This window comes from Erpetoichthys calabaricus, chromosome 11, assembly GCF_900747795.2.
Source record: "Erpetoichthys calabaricus chromosome 11, fErpCal1.3, whole genome shotgun sequence".
Taxonomy (NCBI): domain Eukaryota; kingdom Metazoa; phylum Chordata; class Cladistia; order Polypteriformes; family Polypteridae; genus Erpetoichthys; species Erpetoichthys calabaricus.
Genome location: NC_041404.2, coordinates 138,828,427 through 138,847,988, shown reverse-complemented (window position 1 = coordinate 138,847,988; position 19,562 = coordinate 138,828,427). Strand labels below are relative to the sequence as shown.

The following is a 19,562-nucleotide window of genomic DNA, read 5'->3' as shown; positions in this document are numbered from 1 at the left end:
TTTTGTTAGGGTTAGAGGTGTGTTAAGGGCCAGTACCTGCAGGCTTTTAACTCGAATGTTCTTCCCTGCTGAGCCATTTCCAGAATTGGCACCTTTCCGAGGACTGTAGGACTGCTCATCAGTTGGATCTCCGTTGTTCTGGCACAATCTTGTAGTACGGCCTACCCGCTTTGGGGATCTTGGCTTCTCTGCAGCCTGAGAGGAAGAAGAGCAGCTAGAAGATGCTGGGCCATTACCTGGCTCTACCTCGGGACCGACTTTGGCAGGGGGGATAAATGAAACACTGATCTTGTTCCCAAAGACATCTTCATTCTCCATCCGCTTGAAGGCTCGTTCTGCTGCATCCCGACTGCTGAAGCGGAGGATGGCAATACCTGAAGAGATGCTCAGTACTTTGCCACCACAGTTATCCGACAAACGCCGCAGCCTGTTGCTAACACTCTTCCCATCCCGGTTAGCAGGCAGGTTGTAGATGTACAGCAGGGTGTTACAAGGCTGGCGAAAGCAAACAAAAATTTGCTGCCCGTTTCTTGTTCTTTCTATATTGAGCACTTTCAGATTTTTGTATCCTCACAACCTTACAAAGGCCGGGAAAGAAATTTAAAGCCAACTGCACGTGAAAGTGCTCTCTTATGTTTACCATTTTACATGCCTCGTACAATAAATTTAACAATGAGGTCTGTACAACAATGCATATGTACAACATATGTCAAACCATCACATCTTTAAATTCTTAAAAAAAAAAAAAAAAAAGTAAAAACACAAAACAATGTGAAAAAGTCTTTAGTATTAAAATATTAAAGTATATAAGACACAGTACCAAATTCAAATTCTCCAAACATTCATACGGTATCAAATAATATCTCGAATGCACACCTGCACTCACAGACATCTCCCAGAACCTAAACAGACTTACCTGCACCTTAACCAGAACTCTTGGGGGTAAATCCGAAACAAAATCCTCAAAGGTTACGTGGGTGTTTGCATGTTGCAGAAGTGCATCAGATGCCTGATTCTTGTGCACCAAAATCACCTGAAAGCCATGCCTGTGACGGAGGTCACTCAGCTCACTGGCAAAGTTGACATCAGCTGGCAAAGGACAAGTACAGAGAGGAGAGCAGGAGGTAGTTGAAACATTTGCTTTAAAAGAGTTAAGATGCATTCTAAAACCGTAAGCATACCCAACAAACCTAGCTGATTCTGTAACCAAAGCAGGAAGTAATTCAGAGTAGTCACATATTAAAACCTATAAGTGATCTCCAGTTTAGAAACCTAGGCTAGAATTACACGAGACTATAAAGTACAAAATGGCCAGATGTGTAATCACTCTCAAATACCTTTATAATGACTAGGGGGCTTCACTCTCCAACCTCTCGGCCTGTGCTATGCACCAGCCACTTCATGTCTCTGCTGCTCGCGTATGTTCATTTCACTTTAACCAAACAACAAATATTTTAATCCTCATGGATAGGCCTCTTCATTGGGAAGAAACACTACTTTTCCCTCATGGCAACATAAATTAGACGATCTACAAGTCTCCGACTTAAAGTTTACATCCGAACAATATATTCAATCTCTTTTCGCTGTTCCGTTATTTCACAGAGTAATAATTTCCGTTTGTTAGCGCTAATGTGATCTTTATTATCATTTTTTTTGAGACTTTTGAATTTTAGTACTTTCATTATCTCTAGCCTGCTCTGTATGTGTATCGCACCAACGTTTCTGAACCTCTTTACGTTGTTCTACTTTGTCATCTACTCTTTGTCTTTTATTTCCGACCCCGGGCCTGGTTAAATGTCTTGGCACAAAGCCTTGTCTCGGAGGACTTGGAAGTATCTCTCTGAAAAACTCATGTCTCACCCCAGGATTTTTTTATATAATAGAGAGATAATATTTATTCATATAGCTGTCATTGTACACAATTGCATCACAAGGCGAGCCATACACAATAAAAACAAAAAAACTAAATGTCTACTTGATTATGTTAACCTCTTTTATAAGTTGTTCTGGATAAAATGTCAGCTAAGTAAATACATGTTATCCATCCGTCCATTATCCAACCCACTATATCCTAACTAGAGGGTCACGGGGATCCGCTGGAGCCAATCCCAGCCAACACAGGGCGCAAGGCAGGAAACAAACCTGAGGCAAGGCGCCAGCCCACCACAGGGTGCACACACACAAACACACACACCAAGCACACACTAGGGACAATTTAGAATCGCCAATGCACCTAACCTGCATGTCTTTGGACTGTGGGAGGAAACCAGAGTACCCAGAGGAAACCCACACAGACACGGGGAGATCATGCAAACTCCACGCAGCGAGGACCCGGGAAGCGAACCCAGGTCTCCTAACTGTGAGGCAGCAGCGCTACCCACTGCGCCAGCGTGCCACCCCAATACACGTCATGTACGTGTAATTTCAAAAAGTAAAAACATGCAATTCTTTAAAAAAGTATATAAAACAGATTAAGTGACCCGCATGGGGTCATACACTTTTTATTGTTTAGCTTTTTCTTGATATTAACCTAACAGTGTTCATTGTGCAGAAAATTGAAAACAATTTTAAGAGTAAGTCACTTTGGATCTCAGCATAAGCTAAATAGATATCATCCTTCAGGTATTTAGAAATCCAGCGCTCTTTAGCTTTTCCCCCACAATGTCCATATGTCACCAGGCCTGTTTATGTATAGTATACCTTACACTTTCAATATCAGGTGAAAGGCAGGAACCAACTAAATCTGATCTGCATTCACTCACTAATTACACTAACACACACACAGACTCGTAGATGAGGGAAGAAAGTGAGTTAAACAAAAACCACAGAGACACTAGAATAAAGAACAAAGCCCTCACAAGAAATATCTGAGCAATGATTCAAACTTGAGATTTCAGAGCTGTGAAGCACAGGGACTAAACACAGTGCTACTTTACTGCCCATTCTTATGGCACACAAAGGGACAGATGACTATCTGTATAAGAAATTCTCTCAAGGTCATACAGGGAGTTTATGGTAGGGAAGGCACCAGTAAGCTTGTGGTTTGAAGTCTAAGGAGCATACTGCTTGTTAAGTTTAACATAACCAAATACTAAACTTCAACTGCTTTTGGTTTATTCACCTATTTACAGCTTTGTACATGTTAAAAATAGAAATTTCAGACTATAAGGAAGAGTGCACAGGAACATTAGGCTGAATCCTGCTTACAAAAATGGTATGTACAGCTACTCACAAGACACAAGCACCACGGTAGCTGGTGCAGTGTGTGTATCCGCAAACCGGCGCAGGCTCTGCCTCAGCTTGTCATCGGCAGCATTCTTGGCAGTGGCGTTGATGTGGGCCACGGTCACCTAAAACAACATGGAAAAGTGAGCGAAGTACGAATGCCACAATCTGATTTAGACAGTATGAACAAAGTTGCCAACTACGCTTACCTGGCTGTTGTTAAGCTCCTGAATAACCTCCTTGTTCTCTTTGCTGATGTCACAGACACAAATGAATTCTGCTTCTCGGTGTCCTTTAAAGAATCGTTCACGAATCCGCTGCACCACAGCCATTGCAGAACGGCCACTTGGGACGGAGCAGTTTTCAATATCCCAGAACACGCCAATTGGAGGCAGATTCTCCTGTGCACTAAGGTCTGGGGACCCTGAAGAAGAAAAAAAAGTAGTAATAATTTGCTGGAATGTCACTCCATCCTAATTGCTCTGCTTGGAATTTTAATCAAAGCTCAAGGCATCTATTCACAATATATTGTTAGATGCACTTTTTTATTAAAAAAAATTGCACTTAAATAAAAAGACTACTATCATAAGGCCTACTGGCTAACTAAAACTTCACAAAAATGGATGTCTAACACAAAAAAAATTAAACGCACCTTTTTTTTTAACCCTTAAACTGCCACATATTTGGGGGTTAATGCATCCCTGGACGCCAAATACTTTTTTGCTTCACTTTTTAAGGAAACGTCACAATTCAGCTAAAAAAAGTTAAATTTTAATGGAATGCATTTTTTTTCATGCAAAGAGCATCACAATTACTGCAACACTGATCATTTTACACACTGCCAATGAATTGTAAAAACTATTAAAAAAAAACTACTGCAACAATCTATTCTACGAACAAGGTGCAACCAACGCCACTGATGAAATTCAGTAAATCACCGAGCCAACTGGCTGCACGCAAGTACACAGAGGCCAACGCTAATGCTTGCAGGCCAGTCTAGTGCAGCGGCTGAATCCCAGGGACAGTGATGCTGCAGGGGGCACTAGTGGTCATGAGCTGGCTGCTCAACAAATGTATGGCATGGACTTATCAGCTCCGCCGTGCTGGCAAATTGCACTGGGAACCGACTATAGCCAGTTGCGGCGTTCAACGAAAGTACATTGCCAAATATACTCGGCTCTGGCGTGGTGCCAAATTGCATTGGGAACTGACTATAGCCAGTTCTGGCAGTTTAAGGGTTAAAGCAGTTTACCCTGATCTGTGGTAAAGTATTCTATCTTCACATCAACTAGTCCTGGTGTAACACACCACCACTGACTGTCCAATGACACTCTGACTTATCAGGTGGGTGGTGGGACCATAGAGGTACCTTTGTTGCTAATTACTGTGGGACTAACCTCTCTTGTTGGCTTTTGGATTGTCCTTTCAAATGATCAGAGAGACCAGTAGGGAAAGAATCAGGGAGAACAAAATACACCAAGAAGCGCTCCAGGCTCCTTTCTTGTGTTCAGCCATAACTTGGCATAATTCCCTTTCCATGATGCTGCCAATATTCATCATAGCCAGTACCCTCAATACATTAAGTACATAGTTCAGAGTCCCATACTTGTTTACTAGTTTGCACTTAGTTTTGTGCTGTTTTGCATTATGTCTCAAGGTTCAGTGTCTTTTCTTAAGCGAGTGAAATTGCCCTCAGGGATCATAAAATACTCAGCACACATAGAATTAATAGAATTCACATGATGAAATTCAGTTCCCCTGTCATTACATACTAGTAAAACTGTTAACTTCAATCACATTTTGTGAAGGCCCTAACTTGGAGTTGTGACCTATTCCACATTTTAAAGAGACAAACTTTATAAAAGAACTACTGGTATCTGCCAGTTTCCCTGAATAATGAATGGCCTTTGTTACCTACTTCTGCAGAAAGGTTGAAATTTAAAAGTACCCAAGGCAGTCTGCAAGTCACATAGAGTATAGTCGCCTATTAATAATCTCAACCTATAAAACAGTAAGCTCCTCAGTTCATTTTTCTATATATTCATTATTGTGAATTCTCTAATGACACCTTTTTACAAGACAAAAAAATTTCTTCCTAGTTGGGAAAGTCTATAAATGCCTTCAAAATTGAGTAATAGCAAAACACAAAGTACACCCAAAATCTGAACTCATCAGAACATCCCAGCCATCCTGCCAAAAACAAAAAAAAAATCAATTCTTTCTCTTTACCATATTTTTGTGTTTCTTTGCCAAGACTTGATCCCAAAAGCAGCACTCCATCTGCTGCAGTTCCAGGTACTCCACAACCATTACACATGGGGATAGGTGCAGACTGTGCTGATGGAGGGGGAATGTTGGGCCATACTTTCACAGAATCCGAAACTTGTGGTCTGGCAGGCTGGAACACCACAAATAAAAAGCAAGTTGAGTCAATATTTGCTGTTTCTTGCAGGTTCTAAAAGTCGTTAAGTAACTCATTTTACTTTGCTGCCAGGTAGAGGCAACTATAGACTAGAGAATTACCATTTTTTATATGAATACAATTTCCTAATGATGACAAGGAATGTTACAGTGAATTCAGCTAAATACACCAGCCGCAACCACTCATTTACGATTATGAGAGGCAAAACGTTATTCAGCAGAGAGTGACATATTAAAGCCTACATAGGTGAACAACTGTGGTCTGTTGTTTAACACCTTATCAAGTTTACATCTCTGTGAGCAAATGGGGGACCACCTTGTTCTTAAAGAGATGGACACTCAAGAGTGCACCACTGTTATTTCAGTTTGCCATACTGTAGCTATGTTAGTCACTTACTCAAAAACAGCACCTTGGCAATTACTGCAAACCGTTACTACTACTACTTCTTTCGGCTGCTCCTGTTAGGGGTCACCACAGCGGATCATCTTGTTCCATTATCTTACCGACCCTTGTCTAATCAGATTTTCTTTTCAATATCCTGCTGTGGTACTTGGTACCACTGTTATGCTGCCAAGTTTAGAACATATATGCCCATGAAAAGTGACACTAAGAGACGTTAGATGCCTTAAAGATTCCACCTGCTTCTTGGTAAACGTTTGATGAATACTTAACACACCACAGAATGGCCATGAAGGGAACCTAAATAGCTTAAATTATCACAACTTGGGTCAGCTTAGGTGTTAAACAAGCTTGAGGGACTGAATGGTCTCCTCTCATTGGTTATTTTTTTTTCTTTTTCTTATGTTATGTAACTATCTGTTATAACTGAGCGTGACCCCACAAAGGTTTTTTTTTTTTTTTAAGCAATGTTAGCTTGTTTCCTTGCTCCAATGACAACTGGCCATTTCTCAATTAAAACATTAAGGTAACCTTATACTGTCAAGATTAGTTAAGTCGCCGAGATTCGTTTCTGTTTGATTATTTAGTTAAATGTGTGTGTTTATATACATCAATGTTTTGCTGTTTATTAATGTACAAGTAAGCCCGCGATTCTCTAGAGAATCGTAAATACAAGAATGGCAATCAGTTTCTGTTCCGTCTGATATTTGGATGGATGACGCATCATGGAGGGTGGGTGCATCTGGGGAAATGCCATTTAATTAAATAAGCATATCTGTACTATAGCGGTTTCGTTTTGTGGAGACGTGATTCCGTTGCCTTTGCTGACACCGACTGCTGGCAGAGTGAAACACAGCAAGTTTAGTTTACAGGTTGTGGTGTTCGTGTGCCAGCCACTGAGTCTGGGAAGCCGCTGGGTTCGAGTCTGTGACCGTTATGTGATCTATATTACTGGCACAGTGGATTAGAGCAAGTGTAGTGTACAGGTTGTGTTGTTTGGGTGCCACCTACTGACTCTGGGAAGCCGCTGTGTTTGACTCTGGGGCGTGCGCCACGGCGCAGTACGTATGCGCCTCGGTGGGAAGCCGCTGCGTGATGAAATATCATGGACGGTGGGTGCGTCCTGGGACAGTTCATTTCAACGTGCTTCTGTTATTGATTTTGTTCATGCAGTCTCGTTTTTGTTTTTTTATGGCTGTGTCGTCGTATATGCGGTCGCGTCCGGGCGGCTGTACAACCTGGCGTGCACGCTTTACCTCCGGTTTAGTTCACTGGTCGTAGGCATGGTAAAGTTTCCATTTAATTCAATAACCCTATTTGAACTAAAGCGGTTTCTTTGTGTGGGCGCCTTCGTTCATTGTTTATATCCATACGGGCTCGTTTACAGGTCGTAGCCATAAGGGCTCGTGTTTGTATTACTAATCGTTGAGCTCCCTCCATTTGGATACGTGCCTCCTTTGCCTGTGCTGTGTCAAAAGCGCGTTGTGGGTGCGCTCGTTCATTGTGTTTATCCATACGGGCTCGTTTTGTATTTCCTTTAGTTGAGCTCTTTCATTGTGGAGCCGTGATGTCTCTGCTTCTGGTGTGTGTGAAGCGCGTTGTGGGAGCCTCCTGGCACAGTGGAGTAGAGCAAGTGTAGTTTACAGCTTGTGTTGTTTGGGCGCCACCTTCTGACTCTGGGAAGCCGCTGTGTTTGTCTCTGGGGCACTGTGCCTCAGTGCGCATGCGCTTCAGTGCGTCCGCCGTGCATAAATTAACTGTCGTTTAGTAATATAGATATACAGTACATTCACAGCTACAAAGCATTAACTGTAAAGGCTCTGAGTCTGCACTCAGTTAACAGCACAATATAAAAAAATAAACTGAATTCTATCCAGTGTTGCTCTCCTACATGTTTACTACTCTCACAGCAAGCACTGGGTAAGTGTAATGTGAATTTCAACTGTCTGCTCATGAGATTCTCGTGTGTTTCAGTTTCACCAGAGTTACTATTCAGATTCAGATTAACAAAATGTCATTTTCAGAGAAGAACTTATCTAAGCTGTAGCTACTTTGGGTGGCTATCAGTGCCAAAACACTTTAACGAAGTAGACTTTTACACATTTGTTAATTGCTTGTTAGCCATGTCGTACGATATTTTCTTTTAGCTCAATGAGTATTTCTATAGATTTTTAAAAACATTTTGTTAATTTTATTAAAATCAAATAACATTTCATACAAGCAAGTCAAAGTTTATCAAAACTAGGTTCGAAACAAATCGACCCCAACCCATGAGACAGAGGGCTAGGTTAGCAGAGTAAAACTTAAATAACAGTAAAAATATGTAAATAAAGAAATGAATAAAAATACATAGAATATAAAAAAAAGAGGGGAGAGAACCCGCTTCCTCAATTTAAATGTGGATTCTAAAATGTTACTGATTAGTTCCTGCCAAGTTTTGTACAGATCCTCTAAGTGAGAATTTGATTTTTTCCAATTTTAGATAATATACTGCTCAAAAAAATTAAAGTAACACATTGAAAACACATCAGATCTCAATCGAGGAAACAAATCCTGCTGGCTCGCTCTACTGAAACGGACTGACATGGTGATGTGTGAGGAATGAAAGGGTGGAAATGAAAATGATCAACCAACAGTGGGCTGAACTCAAAGACACCCTGAAAATCAAAGGGAAAAAATGATGAGGCAGGCAGGCGAGTCCATTTTTGCCAAAACGTCATTGCAACAACTCCAAATGGTACTCAGTAGTTTGTATGCCCCCCACCCTTTGACAACATCCTAATGAGACGACGGATGGTGTCCTGGGGGATCTCCTCCCAGATGGACAGTCTGAGGTGGCAAATGGACCGAAACATAATGTCCCACCCAGAGGTATTCTATTGAATTGAGGTCAGGCGAGTGCACCTGGGGGGCAGTAAATGGTATCAATCCTTCATCCTCTCGCCACATGAGGCCGGGCATTGTCGGGCACCAGGAGGAACCAGCATAGGGTCTGACAATGGGTCCAAGGTTTTCATCCCAATACCTGATGGCAGTCAAGGTGCCCACCGTTGTCTACCCTGTATAGGTTTGTGCATCCCCCCCATGCATATGCCTCCCCAGACCATCACTGACCCACCACCAAACCAGTAGTGCTGAACTATGTTACAGCATATCGTTCTCCACGGCTTCTCCAGACCCTTTCACGTCTGTTCAGGGTGAACATGCTCTCACCTGTGAAAAGCACAGGGTGCCAGTGATGGTCCTGCCAATTCTAGTATTCTGTGGCAAATGCCAATCGAGCTATACGGTGCCCACTAGAGGCCACCCTCATGAAGTCTTTCTGATTGTTTGGTCAGAGACATTCACACCAGTGGCCTGCCTGCCTGCCTGCCTGCTGGAGGTCATTTTGTAGGCTCTGGCTGTGCTCATCCCGTTTCTCATTGCCGAAAGGAGCAGATACCGGTGGGTCCTGCTGATGGGTTAAGGACCTTCTACGAGGTGCCCTGTCCACCTCTCCTAGAGTAACTGCCTGTCTCCTGGAATCTCCTCCATGCCCTTGAGACTGTGCTGCGAGACACAGCAAACCTTTTGGCAATGCCACGTATTGATGTGCCATTCTGGAGGAGTTGGACTACCTGTGCCAGCTCTGTAGGGTTCAGGTACAGCCTCATGGTACCAGTAGTGACACTGACCATAGCCAAGTGGAAAACTAGCGAAAAAAACAGATGATGAGGGAAAAATGTCAGTGGCCTCCCTCCACCTGTTAAACCATTCATGCCTATTTTGGGTGTCACATCATGGTGCACTACAGGGGCAACAAAAGGAGCTGAAACTGATGAACAAGCCCCTCTGCTACTTAACTGACCAGATCAATAGCCCTCAAGTTTCACTGACTTGATATTATACCCTGATTCAAAAGCAGTATATATAACATCAGTTATCCACCGACTTAAAAGTGGTGAGTTAGCATTCGTCCAGTTAAGCAAGATAGGTCTACGTGCCAATAGTGAAGTAAAGGCAATTACAGTTTGTCCTTCTCCATATTTTTTTAATTATCAAATTCCACTTTCACAAGTCCATATAAAGTGAGAAAGCAGGCAATTGATTGCTATCAAGACCAGAAAAATGTGCTGGTGGAAAAGTTCTACAGAGTGAAATTAACAAATACTACAGTACAACAGTAACTGAGGGAAAGGAAAGTCATTGCTACTAAACAGATCAATGAGCCAAATGAGGCCACCTGGAAAAAAAACATCAACATATTGAAAACTAAGCAAAAACAAAACACAACTACTCATGAAAGAAGAAAATACCAACCTTCCTCAAGCAGTCTCTACAGTAGTGCGTGCCCTTCAGAAAGAGTGTGTGCTCAGCATTCATGTGCAAGGGATTAGCACAAAGGAGTGTGGTGGTAGGCAGATCATCATGTGTGGAGTACAGCGGCTCCAACCTAGCCCCTGGAACAAATTCTCTTTCACAGGAATAGCAACCAGTGTGTGCCACATGGCCACTATGAGAAGGGAGTACTCCAGAGGACAATGGCAGGTGGAGACTGGATGGGCCGAAGGAGCTGGATTTAGAGGAAAAGGGATGCAGTTGACTTAGGAGGCCCGCACAGCAGGGTAAATGCTGCTGGGTGCCCAGAGACTGAGATGATGCTCCAGTGTGGTGTGGCATCTCACAGCCTGCTCCATGAATCCGAGGGTAGGGGTCTCTCAAAGAATGGAGAGGGGGGTTAATGGTTGAGCCCACCTGACAAGTGATTGTGCCAGTGGTACTGCTGTTTAAAGTGTCCAGAGGTTTGTTAATGTGCAGTGAAACTCCACAACCAGTACCACCACCGCCACCAGTACTACTACTACCACCACCAATATTGTTGAAAAGGCCAGCACTGCTGCCACCATGCTGAACCTGTCGGCTCCCCTCACAGTGAGCACACACGCTTACTTGGGGGCCATCTGGCTGCGGGTGCAGCTTTCTTGGGGATTCCTGCTGGGCTGACTGAAAGCAGGAAGCGGAACCAGGGATAGGAAGAGCAGGAAAGGGATTAGAGGCAGCATGGTGAGGAGGGGGTGGGACATCCTTCAGTTCCAGCACTGGTTTTCTGTTTTCCATGTAATCTGTCTGTGCAAAACAAAAAAAAAAAAAAAAGGAAATACAAAAATGCATTTAATGTATCTCTGAAGTCATAAATAAAATTCACTATTTCTATCATCATTTGATTAAAATAAATACTCAACTCTTTTCTTTAAGCCTGTACCATGTAGGACGTGGAAGGGAAATCATGCAACCTTATGGCATACGACATTCTCCAAAGCAAAACAAATATTGATTTGACAGCAAGTCACCCTGAGATTACAATCAGAATTTGTTGACAAAACCTTTAGCTTCTCTACTCATTGCCTAATTTTTCCATCTTTATCTACCCCACCTAGGGTGGCCTGTAGTGATAATGTCTTCCTACTACTGGATTTTCATCACTCAGAAAACATCAAAAAGAACTGTGGAATAGGATATGCACCAAAGAATTCATAAGTCGTCTCATCCCGGCACATTTCAAACTTCCAACTGGGTGCTTTATGAATAAATATGAGATTTATGAGACCTAGTTAAAAAAAAGATAAAATACCCGACAACACAGGACACCTAAAAGCTTTGGTACATTGGTTAGCATACCTCAGTTTCGAAAATTTCACCCAAGGAAATATAAAGTGCAAAGGCCAAGCATTACCTCCAGGAAGACAATACTATGGTAGGCCTTCACCTCTCTTGAAAGGTTCTACTTTTTAGGAGTTGTGATTTTTCTTTCCCCACACGATATTATTTAGATACCACTAATGGCCGGACTGCATGATAACGACTTATAGTTCTCATCCTCTTTCTCTGTACATATAGCATTCGTTTGCACAGAGGTTGATGCGCTTGCTGCTTCCTGAGCAGCTCTTCTTTCCTCTGCACTAGCTGCCCGCTTCTTCTCGTGTTAAAACTGATTAAGTCAGTGTTTATGTAGCAGTTACTTAGTACGTTTTTCTTAGTTTTTCACTTAAGCTGACACTTAAGTCTTCAATCTGCCTCAAGAATGATTCAAGATATGAAGAGGTAGGGGAAGTGACAGCGAAGGTGGTAGGGATGAGAACAGCAGCCGTATACATGCGCCGCACGGCCACCCTGCTGGCTGCTGCCGAGAGTTGATTTTACAATAAAATAAAATAAAATAAATATGAAAACAGGAATAACCTTGGAGGTCAATCATCACCCCAAAAGTGGATAGTAGACGTCACGTAGTATATGTGCACCCAGGGCCGGATTAAGAGCTTTGGGGGCCAGTAGCACATTTCAAATTTGGGGGCCCTTTTGGTCTGCATCATCTGAAGTTTAGATTCTGAACAGTTCAAACCGGACTAAATAATTATTTTACTCTCGATTATAATAAGAATCTTATAATATTTATGTGAATTTTATGTGTTGGGCCCCTAAAGTTTTGTTGTGTAAGAAATTTACAGTTTAAAAACGTAAAGATAATATTTTTAAAGACCTGTTTTTCAATGCTACACTTTTTCATTAAATATTGGGTCCACCATTTGGGGGCCCCCGAAATTGCGGGGCCCGTAGCATATGCTACATGTGCCTATTGGTTAATCCGGCACTGTGTGTACCAAATTTCAGGTCAATAGATCAAGCGGTTTGTGAGCTACAGGTGATTGAAAATCCTGATCAGACAAACGGACAGCCACGGTGGCATATTATACAGGGTGGGCCATAAGTTTCCATACATATGGTTTTTAACGTTTTACTTTTTATATTTTTTATATATATGCTTGGATTGGTCACCGTGGTCCTGTGGAGTGGCCTCCCAGATCCCCAGATCTCATCCCACTTGATTTTTATCTTTGGGGGGCATTTGAAGGCCATGGTGTATCAGGAAAAGATACGAAACATAAATCATCTTAGGGAACGAATCACCAACGCCATTATAAGCATAACACCAGCTGTGCTAATACGTGTTCATCAGCAGTGGTGGACATGCATTGAAATGTGTTTTCAAAACAATAGTAGTCATGAAGAGTAATTATATAAATAAAAATGGTTTTTCATAAAAAAAAAGTTTATTTCCCTATGTATGGAAACTTATGGCCCACCCTGTATAAGAAGATGACTGTGTCCCCTACCCTTGAAATTAGTGAGTAATCTCAATCACACACTCAATAGTACCCTTACCTGCCCAATCCCCCAGACTCAAAGGGGGTATTGGGGGGGTGGAGTTGAAACAGAATTGCACTATCCAGTCTTGAAAAGGAGTGAATTAAATTTTCAAGGAGGCACATAAAAAACCAAGATGTCTATGGTGTTTGATCACTTTCACGCAGAGTTCCTGTCCAAATGTTGGCGTTCTTTAGGGTGAATGGCTGCCAAAATCATCCTCACTTTGCACTAAATGTGAAAGACTGGAGAATTTAAAATCAGTTTGAAAATCCTGAAACCATCTTGTAAATTAGTCACGTACTATGACTTACTTGCTCCAATGTGAAGTACCTTCCATTCACGTTTCAAGAAATAAATCTGGCACTGCTAATAGGCACAACACGATTCTCCTCACCCCCAAAACAAATGCATTCCTGTAACTGTCGCTGTCTTTCAGTAATTTAACTTATAATGCAAAGCAAGAAGTAAGAGGTGTTCTGGCCTTCTGCATATTACCAGAACTTGCAATTTTTTTAATTGAGTCACAAAATGTAATGTTTGTTTGGTGAAAGTGATTTAAGAGTTGTACAGATGCATTTTTGTGGGTATGCTTTTATCATTATTCACTTCAAAAATTTGCATCTATTGCTTTTGTACTGTAAAAAGTCAGACTTTGCATTATTTATTTACTGCTACAGTTATTTAATCATTTAGGAGTGTCACCTCTAGAAGACTGGATTGACCAACGTGTTTCTAGGGGAATCCCTGGCCATCAAATTTAAAAATGGAAATGACTTCGGGTGGCACCACCATCTCATGTCCAATAAAAACTGAACAGTTGGCATTTTTTTTTTGCTTTAAATCATTATTCATGCCGTCTCCAGGAATTGTTTTTCTTTGCAACCTATGGTATACTTTCAGGACAGCTCCACCCTAACATCCCATTTTAGAATAACTAGGATCAAAAACAAACAAACAGTTCTTGACCAATGAATGAGGGGGAGAGACGGATCTTCAAATCAAAAGCATAGTCTTAAGTGAATGTGCCTTCTGTATATGAAGTGCGCCCATTTTTTTTTTTACTTTCTTGTATACAAAGTGTTGGGAAAGGATTGTAATCCTCCAAAAATTCGATGTCAAGATTTTGATGAATCTCGACGTTTTAGCCCTCCCCGACTTTCTCGTATATGAAATATGGGGAAAGTACTGGAATCCTCCAACCATTCCATTTCGAGATTTTCATGAATCTTGACGTTTTATTAATAATTATACATTTTATTTATATAGCGCCTTTCACATGCTCAAGGCACTTCACAGAGTTTAAGAAAGAACGGCAGGGTATACAGTATATAGCATTGTACTAAACCAGATAAATAAATGAAGAGTAAAATAGTAAATTCAGAGAAAAAAGCCTAACAGACAACATAATTGATGGTCTCGCATACACACACAGGTTACATGAGTATCTTGACAGAGAGGTAAACTGAGAGAAGGGTAATAAAGTCAAGTAGAGCTAAAGGCCTTCTTTTAAAAAACAGCTCAAAACTCATCTGTTCAAGAATTCATGGAGTCAGCTGATCTAATTAATTTCGGTAGGTCATTCCAGAGTCTGGGCGCTATACAGCTGAAGGCCCCGTCACCCATGGAGTGTAGATTAGTGTGGGGCACAACAAGATTACCAGAATCAGAGGACCTTAGTGGGCAAACAGGTGCATAGTGATGGAGAAGGTCACTGATGTAGTTTGGCGCAAGGTTATTTAAGGCTTTGTAGGTTATTAGTAGAATTTTATATTCAATTCTGTAAGACACAGGGAGCCAGTGAAGGTGAAGCAGGATGGGTGTGATGTGCTCACTGCTGCTGGTTTGAGTAGTAAAGACTCTTGCAGCCGAGTTTTGAATGAGCTGGAGCTGTGACATAAGATTAGAAGGGGCACCTGCCAGTAGGGAATTACAATAATCGATGCGGGATGTGATAAAAGCATGGACAAGTTTCTCTGCATTAGGAAAGGAGAGGAAGGAGCGAGCATGTGATATGTTACGGAGGTGAAAGTAAGAATGTTTCTTAATGTGATTTATGTGGGCGGAATAAGAAAGGGAGAAATCAAAAATAACACCAAGATTCTTTGAAGGAGAGGCAGGTCTGATGAGATCACTGCCAAGATTGACTGGGAAATAGAGATCATTTTATTAAGTTGCACTTTAGTCCCAATTTGCAATTTGTCCCATTTAGTTTCAGACCTCCTTGAGTTCGAAAATGCCACTTTTGGAATTATGTCTGTGTGTGTATGTAAACCAGATAACCCGAGTACGCTTTCACTTCGGTCAACCAAATTTTACATACAAGTATTCGGTACAAAACATAGATTTCTATCAACCTTTAAGCTATTTCCGCTAACCAGAAGTGGTACTTTACCTTTTATTCATGCAGCTGTGGAGTCTTATAAAAGTAAATTTGAATAAATCATAATCATTCTATATGTTATTAATTTGATTTGATTTGTTGTTGGCGGTTCTTGAATGTACATAATATAAAAATAGAATCACTGTCTTGCGGTTTACTCTTATATCCATCCCCATATCTGAGCATACGAAAAAGTTGAGGGGAGACAACTCCCGATTTTTTTTCTGAAAGGATCTATGAAACAATATTTTAGGAAAAAAAAAAAAATTGGTAGTGTGCCCCCCACCCCTGACTTTCTCATATATTGAGATAGAGGAAAAGGTCATCAGAACCACTTCCAGTTGCACAATATTTCTCAAATATCATATGTCTTTGTTTCACATAACTAATTGATAATATCGATCCACAATCTCTGTTTATAATCAAACTTTATATTAAAATGATATTTCGCACTTACGGAAGTCGAAAATGGTGGTGGAATTTTTTCATGATTACATATGCATAACCTAGATTACATGCAAAGTAAAAAGAGTTATAGTCACTTAAAAACAAAAAAGTGTTATTATTTAATACTAGCTGTGTAAGCCTGGGCTCCTAGAAACCATGGATTCTGGCACTTCAATCAATCAATCGCATCGGTTGTACATTAGTGTCTCCTCGTTGGTTTCATTTTGCCGATGTGCTTGCTTCCGTTGTCTATCAGCGGCTAAGCGAGTTTCTCTCTCCACTGAGGATTTCATTTTGCTAATGTGCTCGCCTCGCTTGTGCTTTAGCGGCAGCAGTTTCATTTTGGTTTCCTTTGAGCTTCATGCTTTAGCCTTCTGGACAGACACATCTCCACATGTAGACGTTTATGTATAAAATTTGTTGCAATAAATTGCTATAAATAAAATTGCATTTAGCTACATTATAATGATGGCGTAAATAAAAATACAATATCATAAAATGAAATGTATTACCAGGAACATGACGGGGATGTAGCAGCTTATTGTTCCCATTACATCTTTATATTTACATGCCGTTCTTTAGGGTGAATGGCTGCCAGAATCATCCTCACTTTGCACTAAATGCGAAAGAATGCAGAATTTAGAATCAGTTTTCAATGTTTACACATTATTGTTAAACTGATGATGTATAAATTAAAATTAATAATAGTTATTGAAAGAATATGCATTATATTGAATACAGTTTTTAATATCGTGTACATTATACAAAAAATTTGGATGGTTGTTTAAATAAAATACTATTTCCGGTTGAGTAATTTTTCTCAAATTTCATCTCTGTTTGCTTCTTATCATTATAAATATCCATACAAAATTTAAATCATCTATCTATAATTATAACGATAGTTAACTTGAAAATTCGCAAAATTATTTAGTTAAAGTACACTTAAAAGGTGATAGGATTTCTTATTTTTGATATAAAGCAGGTGTACAAAATCTCATTGACCTGGTCAAAGTGTTTGAGTTATCGTGTTTATGCACAGACAGACTCATTTTAAAAATTATACTTTCAGTCTCAGGAAGGTCTAAAACATCAAGACTCACCAAAATCTCGAGGTTGAATTTTTTCACGATTCCTATACTTTCTCTATGCTATGTATACGAGAAATTAAAAGTGCAAGTGTTTTGTATCTTGTGAGTAAACAACTAGATAACTGATGCGAGTATCATGCAAAACGAATAATGCGAGTTTTTCTTCTTTTCCTCATGGGTGTTGTGACAGAGATGTCAGGGGACGTTGCCCCACCGGGATGCCGGAAGAAACAGAGGACAGAAAATGGGGCAGCAACCTCCCTGGACTGCATGGGGGTCACAGAGCTGTGAAGCTCAACCCTGTGGGAGGATGTGGCCACCACAAGGGGGCGCCCGGACGTTTATGGACCCTTGATGGCAGCAGTTCTGCCCACACCAGGAAGTGCTGCCGGAAGAAATCCCAGGGGCACCCGGAGGGTTTCTGGGTGCTCATCTGACACTTCCGCCACACCAGGAAGTGTCGCTGAACAGAGCACCTGGAGCCCTTCCGGGTTATTATAAAAGGGGCCGCTTACCTCCAGTAGACGAGCCAAAGTTGGAAAGGAAGGAGACGGAGCTTGTGAGGAGGGGAGTAGAGACGAGAGTAGAGAGAAAGAAAGAGAGAGAGAGAGAAGAGAAACGGTGTTGGTGCTTTATACCTTGTGTAAAGTAGAAAAGGAGAATAAAAGTGTGTGTTTTGGACATTCTGGTATCTGTCTGACTGTCTCCGGGGGCTGACCTTCCACAGTGTCTTTCATATTGCTTGCCGTTGTACAGCAATGGTCACCATTGACTTGAATATCAACTTTTTTTTTTTTTTTTTAATCTTCATTCTTCATGAAAACATGAAATGAAATATTTTTCTCACTACAAAACACACAGGCTAAGTACCAAAAATAAAACAAAATTGGAGTGGGGTATTTTTTTTTTTCTTTTCCCCAAAGGCAGTGCTTTGATTTTAATACTACTTCCATTATCCACTGTCACACTATCTGGTCAGGATACACATACTCTAACCACGCTGAGAATATGCATATGAGGCTATAGGCAATGACTTCATCTGTACAATCAGATAAATACGTCTAAAGGCCTTGTTAAGTGGAGGTACAGTATGACTGCCATTCAGTTTTATCATAAGTAGTGGAAAAACTGAGCACTTTACGTGGCGTCAGAGACTTATTTGCAGCCGTCACTGTGTAATTTTAGTAATAGGTCATACAAAAAAATCTGAGATGTTAATTCATATTTTGGACAAACTATTACGTTTTTTTTCCTGCTATGAAATCAGTGATGCAAATACTTATATTTTTTTTTTCCTTCTTTTTAAAACACAACCACAGACCTACAGCTTGAAAATGATTCAACAGGTTGTGATAGCTGCATGTTTTGTTGCTGGTGCATCAGTATTTTTGTACTGCATTGGATGCTTTTATTTTAGGTGGTTAAAAATGTTTGTAGTACTATCTCTTATTGCAATATTAATTCATTGCAGTTTACATACTGTAGAGTTATAATTTTTTTTTTATAAAATGTGTGCTTATTGTTAGTGGGGAAGGTGATAAGGCTGTACAGAAGGAAGCTTGCTTTTCTAGCTCGGACTCATTTACCTCAACAGGTATAATACTAGTGGGGTCTTAAACCATGTGGGGTGCTTTAAAAAAAAGTGATACAACACCGAGATGAACTTCAGTACAACTGAACACAGACGTCAGGTTCAATTTACCTGGGCACTTTTTAACACACACATAAAAAAATACGTTAAAAGTTTCAACTTTATTTACCGTTTTTTTAGAGAAAGGGATTGGCTGATCATAGGAAGAGAAGCAGTCTGAAAATTTCCAGAAGCAGGGGTGCGCATTGTTCTCTGTATGGTTAAGCCATAGGAAGGGTCTTCTGCAGCTCAAGGGACTTTCCTTTCCCATTCCTTCCATCATACTGTTCTACAAGAGACTTCACCATTTTTACCATTACTCTTCTTTCTCATTCTTCCATTCTGTATAAGAGAACAAAGAATAACCTTTTATTTGCACTCGGCTTTGGCGAGAGAAGCACCAGAAACTTAGAGCAGAATTAACATTATAAAGAAATCACCCACCAATCCATCCACTCTTTTTTTCCCAAATGCACTTATCCAGAGCAGGTTCACAGAGCAGCTGAAGCCTATCTCAGCAGGCACCGGGCACAAGACAGGAACAATCCCTGGACAAAGGGGCGCCAGCCCATTGAAGGGTGAACACATGCTCACACACTTCAGGGCCACTTTAGCATCGTCAACTCACCTAACCTGCATGTCTTTGGACTGTGAGAGGAAAAGGGAGCACCTGGAGAAACACATGAAAATCCACATGGAGAACATGCAAACTCCACACAGGGAGCACCCAGGACTTGAACCCCAATCTCCACACTGCATGGAAGAAGCATCACCGTTGTGTTTCTC

At 40.9% G+C, this 19,562-nt stretch overlaps 1 protein-coding gene across 5 annotated transcripts in view; it reads right to left on the bottom strand.

Moving 5' to 3' along the window:
- Positions 1-19,562, bottom strand: part of LOC114661012 (meiosis regulator and mRNA stability factor 1) — a 69,905-nt gene that overhangs the window by 37,461 nt on the left and 12,882 nt on the right. For 2 of the 5 annotated variants that reach the window (XM_028814091.2, XM_028814090.2), the window contains exons 2-8: positions 18,907-19,118; positions 10,346-11,152; positions 5,455-5,623; positions 3,435-3,649; positions 3,233-3,350; positions 917-1,089; positions 37-495 (exon numbers count right to left, since the gene is read on the bottom strand). In XM_028814091.2, the coding sequence (XP_028669924.1) occupies positions 37-495; positions 917-1,089; positions 3,233-3,350; positions 3,435-3,649; positions 5,455-5,623; positions 10,346-11,152; positions 18,907-19,059 (2,094 nt within the window). In that variant the 5' untranslated portion in view covers positions 19,060-19,118. Of the gene's footprint in view, positions 1-36; positions 496-916; positions 1,090-3,232; positions 3,351-3,434; positions 3,650-5,454; positions 5,624-10,345; positions 11,153-18,906; positions 19,119-19,562 lie in introns of those variants that run through there. The other 3 variants (XM_028814092.2, XM_051933998.1, XM_051933999.1) reach the window with 3 other exon arrangements.